General features: G+C 45.7%; 1 protein-coding gene across 1 annotated transcript in view; it reads right to left on the reverse strand.

Annotated features, from left to right (window-relative positions):
- Positions 1–11,674, reverse strand: part of CD28 (CD28 molecule) — a 49,316-nt gene extending 37,642 nt beyond the window's left edge. The window contains exon 1 of the mRNA XM_029068984.2: positions 11,539–11,674. Within this exon, the coding sequence (XP_028924817.1) occupies positions 11,539–11,593 (55 nt within the window). The 5' untranslated portion in view covers positions 11,594–11,674. The remainder of the gene's footprint in view (positions 1–11,538) is intronic.
- Between the last annotated feature and the right edge of the window lie 7,233 nt (positions 11,675–18,907).

The following is an 18,907-nucleotide window of genomic DNA, read 5'->3' on the forward strand; positions in this document are numbered from 1 at the left end:
GATATCACCACTATGGTGCCGTGAACCTAAACCTCTGTCTCAATTCCCAGCAAATTAAGGTCACGTTAAATTGGACCTAAAGCCCCGACAAAGACTTTACAGGCCTTCCCCGACTAAGCCCTTATTTCCTCTCCTCCCACTCCCTTCGGTATCACCCTGGAACTTTGTTTTACACCCTTTATTCACCCCTCCCTCAGCCCCACAGCATTTATGTATATAGCTATACTTGAATCAATGTCTTTCTCCCCCTTTAGACTGTAAGACATAGCTTCTAAGTCTGTCGTACTGCACTCTCCCAAAAGCTTAGAACAGTGCTCTGCACCTGGTGAGTCAGCCAGTCAATTTTATTTATCGAGTGCTTAGTGTTGGCAGAACACTGTACTAAGCGATTGAGAGAGTACAGAGTAACAATAGAACAGACACATTCCCTGCCCACAACAAGCTTACAGTCTAAAGGGGGAGACAGACATTAATATAAATTAATAAAATTACAGCTATGTACATAAGCGCTGTGGGGCTGCGAGGGGGAATGAGTGAAGAGAGCAGATCAAGGCAATACAGAAGAGAGTGGGAGAAGAGGAAAGGAGAGCTTCGGGAAGGCCCCTTGCAAGAGATGTGCCTTCAGTAAGCACTCAAAAATATGTTTGAATGATTGATCGATAGAGTGGAGAACAAATTTCTCCAAGTGCAAGTTGAAGCGGGTCCAGAGACTGCACTGGGATGGTTGGCAAGCACGCGCCTTCCCAAAGTGGACATGGACGTAAATTGGATTTGTCCCCAAGAGTTGAGTGAATTCAGGCTCTTCCCCTCCACTCTCTCTCCCCAGTTCCCCTACACTGCATTCTGGGAATTGGCTTCCGGGCCAGATTTTCTTTTAGACCTTGATTGGGGGAAGGTGAGGAGGAGCTTTGAGGGGGGTGGAGTGTCAAAGGGATGTGGCATCCCAAGAGTGTGGCTTCTTGGGAAAGTGGCTTCCCCGGGGCAGACGCTCTGTTCCACATTTGGCCTCCATATAATACTAGCTGGTCCATCTGAGCCCAGAGGAAGTGAGAGGACGCTTTGGCTCAACCCAGAGCTTCCGCTAGGCTCTGGGTCTGGGTTGTGGGGAGAGCCCAGCTGAGATGAGAGAAGCCCCAAATTCCCGTCCACTCCCCATAAAGTCCCGACCAGGTTCATACAATTCAATCATTCATTCAATCGTATTTATCGAGCACTTACTGTTTGCGAAACACTGTACTAAGTTCTTGGGAGAGTACAATATAACAGTAACCAGACACATTCCCAGCCTACAATGAGCTTACAGTCTAGAATATTATTGTTGTTATTATCATTAATAATAATATAATAAAAACAATAGTGATAGTATTTGTTAAGCACTTACTATGTGCAGAGCACTGTTCTAAGCGCTGGGGTAGATACAGAGTAATCAGGTCATCCCACTTGAGGCTCACAGTTAATCCCCATTTTACAGATGAGGTAACTGAGGCACAGAGAAGTGAAGTGACTTGCCCACAGTCACACGGCTGACAAGTGGCAGAGCCGGGAGTCAAACCCATGACCTCTGACTCCGAAGCCCAGGCTCTTTCCACTGAGCCACGCTGCTTCCACACAGCATTTAGTTCCCACTGTACTAAATGCTGGAGTAGATGCCAGCAAATGGAGGTGGACACAGTCCTTGTCCCATGTGAGACTGACACTCTTAATCCCCATTTTACAGATGAGGTAACTGAGGCACAGAGAAGTGAAGTAACTTGCCCAAGGTCCCCTAGCAGACAAGTGGTGGAACTAGGATTAGAACCCATGACCTTCTGACTCCCAGGCCCGTGCTCTAGCCACTATGCCATGCTGTTCCCTGGCACAGTGTTGTCCAGTTGGGTATCCCTGCTCACCCGTAGAGTCCTCAGAATCCAACAAGGGTCATCCCACTGGTTCTGAGTCCAGACAGAGAGCCAAAGCCTGTCAGGAAGGAGCCAGAAAGGAAGCCACAATCTTAGCTCTCATCTGGCCCCAAGAGACTGGGTGGATTAGCTAGTCATTTGTATTTACTGAGCACTTACTGTGTGCAGAGCACTGTACTGACTGCTTGGGAGAGAACAGTAGAACAATAAACAGACACATCCCCTGCTCACGGCAAGCTCACGGTCTAGAGGGGGAAACTGCTCTGAGGGCAATCCCAACCAGCCAGTAGCCTTCCTGTCTTCTCCCTCATTTCCCCATGGAGCTGGTGCCGCTTTCTGAAAAACTCAAGAAGATTTCTAAGGCTTAGAAGTCGCACCCAATGCATCGTACAGGATTCTCTTGGCCCTCTGGGCTGCTCTGCCCGCTCTAATTGGTACCCGTCTGGGAGATAGCACGATCCTGGCTTGGGTTCTTAATCCTGGCTCCCCCACCTGTCTGTTATGTGACTTTGGGCAAGTCATTTCACTTCTCTGTACCTCAGTTACCTCATCTGTAAAATGGGGATGAAGACTGTGAATCCCGTATGGGACACAGGCTGTGCCAAACCGGATTAGCTTGTGTTTATCCCCGCGCTTAGTACAGTGGCTGGCCCAGAGTAAGTCTTTAACAGATCCCATTAAAAAGTGAAAGAAGCTAAGATTTGTTCTCATCCCCTGCTGCCCTTCTGAATTACGCTGCTGACACCGCATTCTTGAGGGCCAAACCTCAGAGATGTCATTCCATCTATCACCTAACCGGGGGTATTACTGAGCACTCACTACATGGAGAGGAGTGTACTAAACACTTGGGATGATACAGTAGAGTAAGTAGACGTGATCCCTGCCCTCGAGAGAGCTTACAGTCCAAGTCAGTGCATCATATTCTTCAAGATTTTCTGTGCGGCAAGGCCCAGAAGATACAGACATTTTTGCTCTTTCTCACCAGCCAAACCACAGAACGGAAAGCACCGTCACTGGAGGGTGCCCTGTTTATTTCCAGTGTCGGAGGATGGGCCCTTCATAAGCAATTTGCCAAAGACCAGAAGAAGCATATCGGTCCCTCCCATCCTCTCTAACACAGGGGATTCTAGTCTGAAGTGGAGAGCCATGATTTTGTGAGCTCGAAGAGTACATATCTTTGCCCCAGAAAATGCATAGTGCTGAGTTTCTTACATTCTGGTTCTACAAAGGGCTCTGAATCGAAGAGGAGGTCCATACCAGCTGTGGAGATTTAAACTGGGTACCTCGTCCTCCGAATTGTGTATTTCTGGGGAATACAGACAAATGTCTAAAAGAAGCACCCATTTAAATTCCCAAATTTCCCCACATTACTTTAACAAAAGGCCGCCAGACTTTTGCTCACGAAGGCCCGAAATCATTACCCTTCCCAGTTCTACTGCTTGCTGGCAGCTGAATCTGCTCTCAGGAACCCACTGCAACTGTAATTTGGCAGCAAAAAAAGATGGGTTCAGTCAGATCGCTTGAACTCTTTCAACCTTGTGAAACATCTCAACTGTTACTGCCTATTTTCATTTTGGTTACTGCTTTCTAGTGCTCTTGCATTTTGTGCTTGCGTTCAGTCCCAAAAGCTATTTCCTTTTCAAATCTGATCTGAAAGCAGTTTTCTGAGCATCCATAATAGTGTAGACGAAGAAGAAGAAATGCAAATTTCTAGTTTGAGCCTTAAAGTTCTCACTTCACCAAAGCTCCTTGTAGGTAGGGATCGTGTCTGCCAACTCCATCGTACTGAACTTTCCCAAGCACTTAGAACCGTGCTCTGCCCGCAGTGAGCGCTCACTGAATACCATGGATCGATTCAACCGAGGCGGGCTTATCAAGGCGCAATTATCCTGACCGACAGGCCCTGTTGGTCGAAGACCAAAGACCACACCTTTCTGCATGAACAGTAGAAGTAAAAGCTACAGGCTCTTAGTTACTCTGGGCTCCATCTGGCCCTGGAGAAACTCCTGGTTGTCTAAGCCCAGCATCGATCTTCCGATGGAGTGCAAGCTCCTTGCAGAAAGGACCTGTGCTTCTGTTATATTTTCCCAAGAGCTCATGACGGCGCACGGCACCCGGTGGCTACTCAGTTAAAATCATGTTTACCGCCACTGCAGCAGCCCTTAGTTTACCCAGAGACAGCCCTAGAACGATGCCCAGCTGATAAGGACAACGTGGAGAGAAGGAAGAGCAGCCCAGGTAAACTCACTGGTCACCTTTCCTTCCTCCTCTTTCACACAGCTGTTCTGGAGCCCCCGGGGGCGGTCTCCACCTGGGCTCCCACCAGAGCCAAAGGCCCGTCTTTAGAGCGATATCTGGGTCCTGGTGCGGGAAACGGAATGGAAGGTCTGTCCAAGATAAACATTTTCCCTACCCATCCTCCCCTCTGTGTCTTCTACGCACTCAGGTCTGTACCCCTTAATAATAATAAAACTGGCAATAATAATAATATTTGTTAAGTGCTTACTATGTGTCAAGCACTGCGCCGGGGTAGATCCAAGCTAGTCAGGTTGGACACAGTCCCCGTCCCACATAGGACTCACAGTCTTAATCCCCATTTTACAGGTGAGGTAACTGAGGCACAGAGAAGTTAAGTGACTGACCCAAGGTCACACAGCAGACAAATGGTGGAACTGGGATGAGAACCCAGGTCTTTCTGACTTATAACACTCACCCAACCCTCAACCCTTATTTGCATATCTTTACACTCTACCATTTCCCTCATCTCACTGTGGCCAGGAAACGGGTATACCAACTCTGTTATACTGTAGTCTCCCAAGTGCTCAGTACAGTGCTCTTCACACAGTAAGCGCTCAATAAATATGACTTATTGATTGATTACAACATGAATTAGGAGGCCCGAGAGTATTGGTCTCTTGGTTTGTTGGGGTAGCAAGCGTTGTAACGATAATAATTGTGATATTTGTTAAGCACTTACAATTTGCCAAGCATTATACTGAGCACTGGGGTAGATTTGAGATAATGAGGTCAGACTCAGTCCCTGTCCCATGAGCGGGTTCACAGTAACCAAAATGTTCTGCCTTCCATCTACAACCTTCACGAGAAGAGCAAAGCGTGACTGACGGAACCAAATCAGAGTAATGGGATTTCAATGAACACTTTATTAATGAAAAAGGAGGACATAGAGAATATTCAGATCACTGCAGCTCTGTGTAGCAGAGAAGTTGCCCTGTGATCCTCTACTCAAGAGCCTTATTCCCAAAAGAATCAGGTCCTTACATAATGGTAGTTCTCAGCTGTAAACTCTTTGCGGGCAGGGAATGTGTCTGTTTATTTTTGTATCGTACTCTCCCAAGAGCTGAGGACAGTGCTCTGCACACAGTAAGTGCTCAGTAAGTACAATCGAATGAATGAAATCTAAAAGGGAGCATTTGCATTTCCACAGTATGGATAGACCTCAGTCTTTTTGGCTTCCACTGTTCGTGCAATTCGCATTTCACCATGGCAGCATCCTTTTCAAATATGAAGAATGAATAGGTAGAGATAAAGAGCAAAGTCAGTGTGAAAACTCTGTAGCAAGAGCTTGCCTATAGCAGAAAAGTCCTTTTGGATTAGATGCTCTGTAGCTGAAAGTTCTATTTTAGAAAGTGAGTTTCGAAGATTATGTCCATGAAGGTAGCCAACATCTCTTTGGGCTGTGGGAGCTGCTATCATCGGGCTATCTAATGAAAATGGTAGTCAACAAGGAGCTACTCAAAGCCCAGTAAGTTGCAACCCCCACTCCTTGATGCTCCTTGCTGCGGTCAAAAAGGTAGCACCTAAATCCCCATGCCACGGCCTGCAAATCAATTCAGGAACAACGCCTGAATGCCATTGCCCAGGAAATTCAGAATGATGCACCCCGCAGCCAATCAAAAGCAGATATTTCGTTAAGGGCCCACATTCCTGTGCAATTCTGTGGTAGAGTTCGGTGTCAAACCAACTCTGAGAAAAAAGAAGAGCTCATTGCAGCTCCTGAAAAGAGTTTTTATCTAGGATGTGTGAGCAAAAACGTTATCCTGACCACTGTCAATTCTCAACCTTCCTGCTACTTTCTCATTTTTATATCACACCCTGAGACAAAATAGTCATATGCTAACATGCAACACTTAATAAATGAATAAACATCTGCACCTCTACACAAACAGAATGAAGAAGTGGTATGATCAATCTTAAAGTGTATGAACTCTCCCTAAGTTATTTTCTCACTGAACAGAAAAATATGGGAGTCAATTAAGAATTGAGGCTTATGATCAAAATTATGTAAAATTCACTCTAACCTAGTTCATAAATGACCATCTGCTTCTCACGTGAGAAGCGGCACGGCCTAGTGGAAAGAGCCCCGGCCTGGGAGTCGGTCGACTTGGGTTCTAACCCCGGCTCTGCCACTTGTCTGCTGTGTGACTTGGGCAAGTCACTTAACTCCTCTGGCCTCAGTTTCTCATCAATCAGTGGTATTTATTTAATGCTTACCGTGTACAGAGCAGTGTACTCGGCATTTGGGAGAGTACAGTACAAGAAGGTTGGTAGACACTTGCCCTGCCCAAAACGACCTTACGGTCTCATCAGTAAAATGGAGATTAGATTCTCCTTCCTCTGATTTAGACTTGTATCTACACCGGTGCTTAATAAGGTGCTTGGCACATAGTAAGGGCTTAACGAGTACCATAATAAAAGGAAATCTTGAGGGCATATCTCAAGGGCAGGGATCATGAGGATGATACCCCAACCGACATCTCCAGCCCTGATCTCCCTCTCTCCCCTTGCATTTCCTCCTGCCTTCACGACATCACTACGTGGATGTCCTCCCATCACCTCAAGCTTTACGCGTCCAAAGCGGAACTCCTTATCTTCTCACCCAAACCCTGCCCTCCCTATGACTTTCCCAACACTGAAGATGGCACTACCATCCTTCCTGTCTCACAGCCCATAACCTTGGCATTATCCTAGACTCCTCTCTCTCATTCAACGCCCATATTCAACCTGTCACTAAATCCTGTCAGTTCTACCTTCGTGACTCCGCTAAAATCCTCCCTGTCTTCTCCATCCGAACTTCTACCCTGTTAATACAGTCACTTATCCTATCGCGCCTTCATTACTCTATCAGTTTCTCTGCTGACTTCCCAGCCTCCTGTCTCTCCCCATTCCAGTCCATACTTCACTCTGCTGTCCAGATCATTTTTCGGCAAAAGCGGTCAGAACATGTCTCTCCACTCCTTAAGCAACTCCGGTGGTTGCCCATCCATCTCCACATCAAACAAAACCGCCTCACCATTTGCTTTAAAGCACTAGAACACCTTGACCTCTCCTACCTCACCCCGCTACTCTCTTACTACCACCCAGCCGCACACTTCACTCCTCATCTATCTCACCACCGACCCCTCGCCCACATCCTGCCTCTGGCCTGGAACGACCTCCCTCCTCAAATCTGACTGAAAATTACTCTCTCCCGCTTCAAAGCCTTATTGAAAGCACATCTCCTCCAAGAGGCCTTCCCTTACTAAGGCCCTCCTCTCCTCTTCTCTTCTCCCTCTCCTCTCTGAGTCGCCCTGACTTGCTCCCTTTATTCTTCCCCCCACAGCATTCTCTTCCCCTCTTCAAAACCCTACTTAAAGCTCACCTCCTCCAAGAGACCTTCCCACACTGAGTTCCCCTTTTCCCTCTGCTCCCTCTACCCCCACCTTCACCTCTCCGCAGCTAAACCCTCTTCTCCCCCCTTTCCCTCTGCTCCTCCCCCTCTCCCGTCCCCTCCCCTCAGCACTGTGCTCGTCCGCTCAACTGTATATATCTTCATCACCCTATTTATTTTGTTTAATGAAATGTACATCACCCTGATTCTATTTGCTCTTGTTTTAATGAGATATTCTTCCCCTTGATTCTATTTATTGCCATTGTTCTTGTCTGTCCGTCTCCCCCGATTAGACCGTAAGCCCGTCAAAGGGCAGGGACTGTCTCTATCTGTTACCGATTTGTACATTCCAAGTGCTTAGTAGAGTGCTCTGCACATAGTAAGCGCTCAATAAATACTATTGAATTGAATGAATGAATGAATGAATGAATGAATGAACGTATCCATGTACATATCTTAATCTATTTATGTATATTAACGTCTGTCTCCCCATCTAGGCCGTGAGCTTGCTGTGAGCAGGGACTGTGTCCGTTTATTGTCGTACTCTACCAAGTGCTTAGTACAGTGCTCTGCGCACAGTAAGCACTCAAAAAATACAATTGAATGAATACCTTTGTTCTCCTCTGAACAAAGAACGCAATCAAATTATTGATTGACATTTGTTGATTAACCTACATTTGCCATTAGACAAGTTAAATGTTAGCGTAAGGTACGTAACTCAAAGAGTATAACTCGGAATATTCATTCGTTCATTCAGTAGTATTTATTGAGCGCTTACTATGTGCAGAGCACTGTACTAAGCGCTTGGAATGCACAATTCAGCAACAGATAGAGACAATCCCTGCCCAATGATGGGCTTACAGTCTAATCGAATACATTCAGTTCTACTCTAACGGAGGAGCTACATTCCTGACGAACCCCATGTTAAAGCAACTCAAACTCCAGTGCCCATGCCTTGACCAGCTCCATGCACGGGCACAGAACTCTCTGTCTCTCCCTTTTAGACTGTGAGCCCATTTCTGGGCAGGAATTGTCTCTATCTGTTGCCCAATTGTACACTCCAAGCGCTCAGTACAGTGCTCTGCACACAATAAGCGCTCAATAAATATGATCGAATGATTGAATGAATGAATAACCAATGTCACAATCACATTCTATCCAGAAAGGCACTGTGGGAAAAACATTCCTTAAAATTAATAGCACTCATTAAGCTTTCAATGTATGCAGAGCACTGTACTAAGGGCGGGGAGGTTAATGCACAGAGGGGAATTCGGCACAGTGCCTGTTCCTTCTGGGCTCCCAGCATTCTATCTAAGACACGAAGTAAAAACACAAGTTTTGAAAAAACTGGGTGAGTCAGTCATATTTATGGAGGGTTTACTCTGTGCAGAGCACTGTACCAAGCACTTGAGAGACTACAATAATAATAATAATAATGTTGGTATTTGTTAGGCGCTTATTATGTGCCGAGCACTGTTTTAAGCGCTGGGGTAAATACAGGGTCATCAGGTTGTCCCACGTGAGGCTCAAAGTTAATCCCCATTTTACAGATGAGGTCACTGAGGCACAGAGGAGTGAACTGACTTGCCCACAGTCACACAGCTGACAAGTGGCAGAGCCGGGATTCGAATCCATGACCTCTGACTCCCAAGCCCGGGCTCTGTCCACTGAGCCATGCCGCGTCTCGAGCCACGCTAACAGATACATTCCCTGCCCACAACAAGCTTAGGTCTACTGGGTGGATTTTATCACTGAGAAAAATATCAGATTAAAAAAATAATTCCATCTATAGATAGTCCAAGACCTATGGAGAAATGAAATATATTATGCATGTGGTTAATATCCAATTGGTTAATATCCAATTGTAGTAATATCCACTTACTGATTAAAAGTCAATACTTTTTAATAACTCTTACTATGTTCAGAGCACTGTGCAAATTGCTTAGAAGGATATAATAAAGTTAGCAGACACCATCTCTACCCTCGAGAAATTAGCTGGCCAAATTGGGTGACAAGTTTAGTTTACCCTGTATATATGTGAGAAGGGGAGTTAAAGTTAAATTTTTTCACCTATAGCTTACAACATTCATCGATGAATGATACTGAGATAAAAATTATTTCTAGTAGTCCTTGGGACAGAGGAGAAAGGCAGTCAGCTCAGAGAAAATTCATCAATAATCCGTAGAGGGTGACCTTGTACTTGAAGATGACGCTCCTGGATGAATTTTTACTCATGTGCGCAAGTGTGACTGAAAGGCCAATGAAGAATAAAACAACCGATGATTCATGGAAGACTTTGAACTACTGGAATTGAATGAATCCTTCCGACAGTCTTTGTTTTACTTATCATTGCAATTTTTTTCTCTTCGTCTTCATTGCAAAACCTGTTCTGATCTCTGATTCTTTTTTTGGTTATAGTACCCTTCTGTTTTAAAAACCCATTCAGGTCCTAAATTCCATCACAAAATTGTCATGTTTGGCTAGCTATTGAGAAGATCAGCATGACAGAAATTTGGTTTTGATTTTTTGAGAAAATGAATTATTAAACAATAAAGCATAACTTTTAGCTCTGAACTTCCGTAAACGCCTTGAAGGGAAGGATTGTGTTCACGAACTCTCTTGTACTCTCCCAAACATTTATTAAGTGCTTTGCACACAGTAAGTGCTCAATAAATGTCATTAGTTGATAAAAAAAAAGAATGGATAAGATTGAATAATGATTTGAGCATAAAAAGTCTTCTAAAATGTCTATTTCCCAGTTTCTCCAAAGCCACTTCTCAAGAATGCCATTTCAAGAAAGGAAAAAAAAAAATGCAAGTTCAGTGTCTCCAAATGTATTCACGTCAATGTGGGCATTCCTTTCCACCCTTGATTACCCTTTCTCTTCTGAAAAAAAAATCCTACAGAAATAGAGTTAATTTTGGACCCTCAACCCTGCAGTTGAAGACTAAGAGTTCTTGAAATTAGAAGAGTTCCACTACCCAGTCCATCAGTCAGTGATATTAACCGAGCGCTACTGTGAGAAGAGGACTCTACTAAGTTTTTGGGAGAGTACAGTACAATAGACTTGGCAGACACAATCCCTGCCCTCAAGGAGTTTACAATCTAGGCTCCAAAATCATTCTGTTGACCTAACCTCCAGGTTTTACCGCTGGCAACACCTCTTAATTACAGAAGATTTGCCTAAGGACCGCTAGCTTAACTTTTCTGGCACCCAAATTTGCACCTCTGCCCTTCGTACAATTAAATGAATTATTGCAATCGTGATCCACATGCAGGATGGAAAATTGCAACAAGTCCAAGCAAATTCTGAGTGAAGATGTGGCCCGCAAATCCCCATCAGAGAGGGCACGTGGAGGAAGAAAGCTGCTCAACGGAACTGGCCTTTTAATTTAAAGTAAAAATGAATGACCAATTAAATTCCATCTGAACTTCAGCAGAATTTCTAATGAGCGTGATCTAACCTACAGTAAAACAATACAAGCTTTTCATCACTGAAGGGTAATTTAGGAAGTTTTGTTTGAGGAAGTAGCTTTAAAAAAAGATGAAACCATAAACATTTTTACATGGACCATCTAATCTTTATCTTTCAAGAAGTTTTCAGAATTGCTTAAGCTTACACCAAATCAAATTTGGTAGCTGACCCAGACTGGCAAACTTCCGGGCTTTTCCTATAACTGTCTTTTTAGTTTCAAATTTCTGGTGTTCCCAACCACCCAGTTCTCCATATAAGCAGAAAAATTCCTTTGTCAAAGAGAAAATAAAAAAGGTAAAAGAACAAAATGGAAACGGCAATAACTGGGCGAACAAGGTTGAAAAATCGGTCGCATTCTAAATCGATTGCAGTCTTTAACCATCTGGTGGAAACGCGAATGCAGTCCGATTCCTAAATCCTTTATAAAAATGATTTGAGTCTGGTAGCAAAATCCTGCAAAAAGGAAGAGACAGAGAGAGAAAACCAAAATGATCTACCTGTTACTTCAACCAACGGGAAGAAGCCAAGTGTGAACAACACCTTGACAATCATTGTGGTGGTGGATTTGGACTCGGTCCTTCCTTCCCCAGAGAGATCTGAAGGCAGGACAGCAGGTTAGACTTTCGTGGCTCAGTCACTCACAGTCTAACTTATCCTCGTCAGAGCACACGTTATACAAAGCACTAAAACCGCACACGTCGTCTCGGCGATATTCAAACAGGAAGCTAGATGGTTTTGATGACTTCAGCTTTTTCTATTTTTTTAAAGGTGTCTTTTCTGGTTAGAAGGGTTCCATGACCATCTGGCATCTTTTACTTCTGACCTTGGGGGCACGTGATACGTAATGCTACCCTGTGGGCTGAGCCATTGCCCGCGTAAGCCATCCATCAATGGGTGGTATGACTTGAGCACCTTCTAAGGTCCAGGTGCCGCACTCCATGCCTGGAGGAGTATGACAATCACAAGACATGTGTCCCCTGCCCTCGAGGAGCTCACCGTCAAATCGGTGAGATGAAGAAATTTTGTTACAGAGAGTGAGAGGAGAAAAGATCAATCAGGAAGTGGACAAACCCAACGGGATGAAACAGCTGAAAAAATAATTACGTGAACAAATGAATATAAAAAGAATACATATATGGAAAAATACATATGTTGAGAATAGGATTAAAGTATACAATTGCTAAAGTTAGATTTGGGGTGATGCAATCCAAAGGTTGTGGAATAATCAAAAAAGACCTCCTGAAGGAGGTAGAATACTAAGAGGACTTCAAAGATTGGGCAAAAGACATTTTAGTGAATTTAGGGGGGAAGGTAATTCCAGGCTGTGGAACCAGCAGTTACCGGAATAACTCACCCATTCCCACCGCTGCCATTACCATCTCTACGCAGACGATTCCCAAAGCTACTTCTCCAGCCCTGATCTCTCTCCTTCCCTCAAGTCTCACATTTCCTCCTGCTTTCGGGATATCTCTGCTTGGATGTCCCACTGACACCTCAAACTTAACACGGTCAAAACAAGTCTCCTCCTCTTCCTACTCAAACCTTGTCATCCCCCGACTTTCCGATCACTGTAGCCAACATCACTATCCTTCCTTTCTCACAGGCCCATAATCTTGCTGTTCTCTTGGATTCATCTCTTATTCAGCCCTTATTCAGCCTCTCTTATTCTTATTCAACGTCAACAAATGATGTTGGTTTTACCTTCAAAAATATCACTAAAATCTGCCCTTTCCTCTCTATCCAAAATGTTCCTATTGCCGGTACAAGCATTTATCATATCCAACCTTGATTACTGCATCAACCTCCTAGCTTATCTCCCTGCCTCCTGCCCCTCTCTATTCCAGTCCATATTTCACTTTGCTAGCCAAATCATTTCAAACAAAAACATTCAGTCCACCTCTCCCCACTTTTCAAGAACCTCCAAGGGTTACCCATCCACCTCCACATCAACAGAAACTCCTTGCCACTGGTTTTGAAGCACTCAATCAGCTCACCCTTAGTAACTCAGCTGATTCTATTCTGTATGTGTCAGACACTTTTCTAAGCACCGGGCTCAGATATAAAATAATCTGATTGGACAAAATCCTGGTCCACATAGGGCTCACTATCTTAATCCCCAATTTACAGATGAGGTAACTGAGGCACAGATAATCAGTAATATTTATCGAGCGCTTTCTATGTGAAGAGCAATGTACTAAGCGCTTGGAAGAGTGAAATGCAATGGAATTAGCGGACACATTACCTGCTTTTAAAGAGCTTACTGTCTAGAGAAGTTAAGTGACTCGCCCAAGGTCACACAGAACACAAGTAGCGGAGCCAAGAATCTAACCATAAGTCCTCTGACTCCGAGGCCTAGGCTCTTTCCACTAGGCCATGCTCCTTCTCAAGCTGATTTCCTATGATAACCCAGCGCACACACATAACTCTTCTCACACCAACCTACTCACTGTACCTCGATGTCTTCTAGATCACAATCAATCCTTTGCCCACCTCTGATCTGGAACTCTGGCCAACTGCAGAGAGCCGAGACCGTGAGAAGCCAGAAATATCACTGGGCTTACAGTTCCCTATATGATCACAGTGATATGTGTATGCCCCCACTCAGCGTCGTCCCTGGAGAGTTTCCAGTACTCTACCAGTCTCGACTACAGAAGGGAGAGTCAAGCAGAGGCCTGGCCATCCCATTCCTAGCTTGGGCAGTGGCTAGCGAGTGGAAGGCAATCGGCTACAAGTCAAAACTCACCCTTGCTGGGCAGCAGCGCTATGAGAAAGAGTCGAGAAAAATACGGACTTCAGACATCATATTAATTGTCCCCCTCTAAACTGTAAGCTCATCGTGGGTGGGGAATGTGTCTGTTATTGCTATATTGTACTCTCCCAAGCTCTCAGTACAGTGCATGGCATCCAGTAAGCACTCAGTAAATATGATTGAGTAAATCATATTTACTCAAATATGTAAATCAATTACTCAAATAAGTAAATCCCAGCTCTGCCACTTGTCGGCTGTGTGACTGTGGGCAAGTCACTTAACTTCTCTGTGCCTCAGTTCCCTCATCTGTAAAATGGGGATTAAGACTGTGAGCCCCATGTGGGACAACCTGATTTCCCTATGTCTACCCCAGCGCTTAGAACAGTGCTCGGCACATAGTAAGCGCTTAACAAATACCAACATTATTATTATTATTATTAAATGAATGCATGAATGCGTATGTATTTAAGTGGTGTGGGGCTGAGGGTGTGATGAATGCCAGATCCAAGTGTGTAGATGATACAGAAAGGAGAGGGAGTTGAGGAAAAGAGGGCCTAATGTGGGAAGATTAAGGGAAGCAGCGTGGCTCAGTGGAAAGAGCCTGGGCTTCAGAGTCAGAGGTCATGGGTTCGACTCCCGGCTCTGCCACTTGTCAGCTGTGTGACTGTGGGCAAGTCACTTCATTTCTCTGTGCCTCAGTTCCCTCATCTGTAAAATGGGGATTAACTGTGAACCTCACGTGGGACAACCTGATTACCCTGTATCACCCTCAGCGCTTAGGACAGTGCTCTGCACATAGTAAGCGCTTAACAAATACCAACATTATTATTATTATTATTATTAAGATCTCTTGATGGGGAGGTGACCTTAATATTCATTCATTCAATAGTATTTATTGAGCGCTTACTATGTGCAGAGCACTGTACTAAGCATTTGGAATGAACAAGTCGGCAACAGATAGAGACAGTCCCTGCCGTTTGACGGGCTTACGGTCTAATCGGGGGAGACGGACAGATGAGGACGATGGTGATAAATAGAGTCGAGGGGAAGAACATCTCGTAAAAACAATGACAACTAAATAGAATCGAGGCGATGTACATTTCATTAACAAAATAAATAGGGTAACGAAAATATATACAGTCGAGCGGACGAGTACGGTGCCGAGGGGAGGGGAAGGGAGAGGGGGAGGAGCGGAGGGAAAGGGGGGAAAAGAGGGTTTAGCTGCGGAGAGGTGAAGGGGGGTGGTGGAGGGAGTAGAGGGAGAAGAGGAGCTCAGTCTGGGAAGGCCTCTTGGAGGAGGTGAGTTTTAAGTAGGGTTTTGAAGAGGGGAAGAGAATCGGTTTGGCAGAGGTGAGGAGGGAGGGCGTTCCGGGACCGCGGGAGGACGCGGCCCGGGGGTCGACGGCGGGACGGGCGAGACCGAGGGACGGCGAGGAGGTGGGCGGCGGAGGAGCGGAGCGTGCGGGGTGGGCGGTAGAAAGAGAGAAGGGAGGAGAGGTAGGAAGGGGCAAGGTGATGGAGAGCCTCGAAGCCTAGAGTGAGGAGTTTTTGTTTGAAGCGGAGGTCGACAGGCAACCACTGGAGTTGTTTAAGAAGGGGAGTGACAGGCCCAGATCGTTTCTGCGGGAAGATGAGCCGGGCGGCGGAGTGAAGAATAGACCGGAGCGGGGCGAGAGAGGAGGAAGGGAGGTCAGAGAGAAGGCCGACACGGTAGTCTAGCCGGGATATAACGAGAGCCCGTAGCGGTAAGGTAGCCATCTGGGTGGAGAGGAGAGGGCGGATCTCGGAGATATCGTAAAGGTGAAACCGGCAGGTCTCGGTAACGGATAGGACGCGTGGGGTGAACGAGAGAGACGAGTCAAGGATGACACCGAGATCACGGGCCCGAGAGACGGAAGGACGGTCGTGCCATCCACGGTGATAGAGAAGTCTGGGAGAGGACCGGGTTTGGGAGGGAAGATGAGGAGCTCGGTCTTGCTCGTGTTGAGTTTTAGGTGGCGGGCCGACATCCAGGTGGAGACGTCCCGGAGGCGGGAGGAGATGCGAGCCTGAAGGGAGGGGGAGAGGACAGGGATAATAAGGCTTTGAAGGTAGGGAGAGCGTTGATCTGTCATATATGGTGGGGAAGAAGTTCCAGGCCAGATGGAGGACATGGGAAAAGAATTGGAGACGAGATAGATGAGCTGGAAACATTATTAGAAGCAGCGTGGCTCAGTGGAAAGAGCACGGGCTTGGGAGTCAGACAGCAGGGGTTCGAATCCCGGCTCTGCCACTTGTCAGCTGTGTGACTGTGGGCAAGTCACTTCACTTCTCTGTGCCTCAGTTCCCTCATCTGTAAAATAGGGATTAAGACTGTGAACCTCACGTGGGACAACCTGATTACCCTGTATCTACCCCTGAATTTAGAACAGTGCTCTGCACATAGTAAGCGCTTAACAAATACCAACATTATTATTATTATTATTATAACCAAACTGGTGATGGAGGGGTAAAATGTGCAGGCTGGGCATGGTTTAGTGGCAATAGCACGGGTTTGGGAATCAGAGGATGTAGGTACTAATCCCAGCTCCACCACTTGTCTGCTGTGTGACCTTGGACAAGCCACTTAATAATAATAATTATGCTATTTATTAAGCACTTCATATGTGCCAGGCACTGTTCTAAGCGCTGGGGGGGGGGACACAATCTCAATCCCCATTTTACAGATGAGGTAACTGAGGCCCAGAGGAAGTGAAATGACTTGCTCAAGGTCACACCAGCAGACCAGTGGCAGAACCGGGATTAGAACGCATGACCTTCTGACTCCCAGGCCTGTGCTCTATCCACAAGGCCATGCTGCTTCTCACTTAACTTCTCTGTGCCTCAGTTCCCTCATTTGTAAAATGGGTCTGAGGACTGTGAGCCCCACATGAGACAACCTGATTACTTTGCATCTACTCCAGTGCTTAAAACATAGTAAGCACTTAACAAATACCATCATTAGTGATAGTAGTAGTAGGAATCTGCAGCCCAAATGGGAAGAAACGTTGAATGCTTTCCTGCCTCAGTGTGTCCAAATGTCCAAGAGCGGGACAGCTTAGAGTAGTGTACCGCTTCACTGTGTAGGACGGGGACTGTGTCGGTTTACATCATATCGCTGCGTAGGACAGGAACTGTGTCTCTTTATATTATATCTACCCCAGTGTTTAGAAATGTATCTGGTACAAAGTAAGCCCTTAACAAATGTAATAATAATAGTATTGTGTCTAGAAACACTGGAGTGCTCAATAATACCACTGATTGATTGATTGATTGATGGACAGTAGGAACTATGCAAAGGAATACATTTCTGAAAGAAGAGCAAGTAGAGACTGAGATGCAGTGGAATGACAAGTAGGAGTGAAAATAATAGAAGAGTGTCTTGAAATTAAAGCCAGAGATGAGTATCCGGGTTTGGTTCCAACCGACCGGATTGAGGACTATCCCTGTGTCCATTGTGGGGCAATGTGATGGATTAGCAAAGATCCTTCAGTTGAAATCCAGGCGTCCTGTGAGAATGATAGCCGCTCAGGGAGCGATGCTGGTCTGCAGCCCAACGTATATCACTGAGAGCAACATCAAGCTGACGCTGTGTTTCTGATGAGATGTTCTTCCCCTCGATTCTATTTATTGCCATTGTTCTTGTCTGTCCGTCTCCCCCGATTAGACTGTAAACCCGTCAAAGGGCAGGGACCGTCTCTTTCTGTTACCGATTTGTACATTCCAAGCTCTTAGTACAGTGCTCTGCACATAGTAAGCGCTCAATAAATATTATTGAATGAGTGAGGCCTGAATCCACATGCTTACCCAAGGGAACCTGCTGGAAATCTTGGTGTGTGACTGTGTCCTGCCTCAAGACCCTTCTGATGTCCTACAACCTGGAATGAGGAGACTCTTTCTTTATTTATGGTATTTCTTAAGCGCTTACTATTTGCCAGGCACTGTACTAAGCTCTGGGGTAGATGCAAGCTAATTGGGTTGGACAAAGGCCCTGTCTCACATGGAGCACACGGTCTTAATCCCCATTTTACAGACGAGGTAACTGAGATGCAGAAAGGTTAAGTGACTTGCCCAAGGATTAGAAACCAGGTCCTCTGACTCTCAGGCCTGGGTTCTTACCACTAAGCCACACTGCTTCTCAAGCAAGTTGAGCGGAGATCAACTTCTGTCAGACAATCGGTGGATCTGGCGGGATCCTCAGACCTTAAGATCTAAGATCTTAATGTGTTCCTGTCCAGGGACTGCTCCACCAGCAACTGAAATGAACAAAGACCATCATAAATCAATCAATCATATTTATTTAGCGCTTACTGTGTGCAGAGCACTATACTAATTATTTGAGAGAGTTCGACTTAAAGCTGGTAGACCCAATCCCTGCCCACAGTGAGCTTCTGTTTTAGAGGGGTGGTCCACATGTTCCCAGATGCTTCCTGCTGCTGCTGAGTTGAGGGGAAACCTACAGCACTGATAAAGTACCAGCAAATTCAGCACAGGCAAAACTAATTTTCCCAGGTATTTAAGCACTTAATAATCGTAACGATAATAATAACTGTGGTATTTGTTAGAGCTTACTATGTATCAGGCACTGTACTAAGCAATGGGGTGCATACAAGCAAATCAGGTTGGGCACAGTCCCTGTCCCACTTGGGGCTCACAGTCTCAATCCCCATTTTGTAGATGAGATAACTGAGGCCCAGAGAAGTGAAGTGACCTGCCCAAGGTCACACAGCAGACAAGTGGCAGGGTCGGGATTAGAACTCATGACCAGCTGCCTCCCGGGCCCAAGCTCTATTCACTACACCCCGTTCCTTCACTTATTCATCTACATTTCCATACTACCTTTCTCGTCTTCTGTCTGTAAATGATTGCATATCTGTCTCCTCTGCTAGAAATTAAGCTCCTTGAGAGCAGGGATCATGTCTTGCAACTCTACTGTACCCCCACAAGCACTTAGCACTGTGCTCCACCCAGAGTAGGTGCTCAGTCCATACAATTGATTTATTGGTAACCTTCTCACTGTACCTCCATCTCACCTTCCACCTCTCGCCCACCTCCTGCCTCTGGCCTGGAACGCCCTCTCTCCTCAACTCTGACAATTC

Source organism: Ornithorhynchus anatinus, chromosome 7 (assembly GCF_004115215.2).
Source record: "Ornithorhynchus anatinus isolate Pmale09 chromosome 7, mOrnAna1.pri.v4, whole genome shotgun sequence".
Lineage (NCBI taxonomy): Eukaryota > Metazoa > Chordata > Mammalia > Monotremata > Ornithorhynchidae > Ornithorhynchus > Ornithorhynchus anatinus.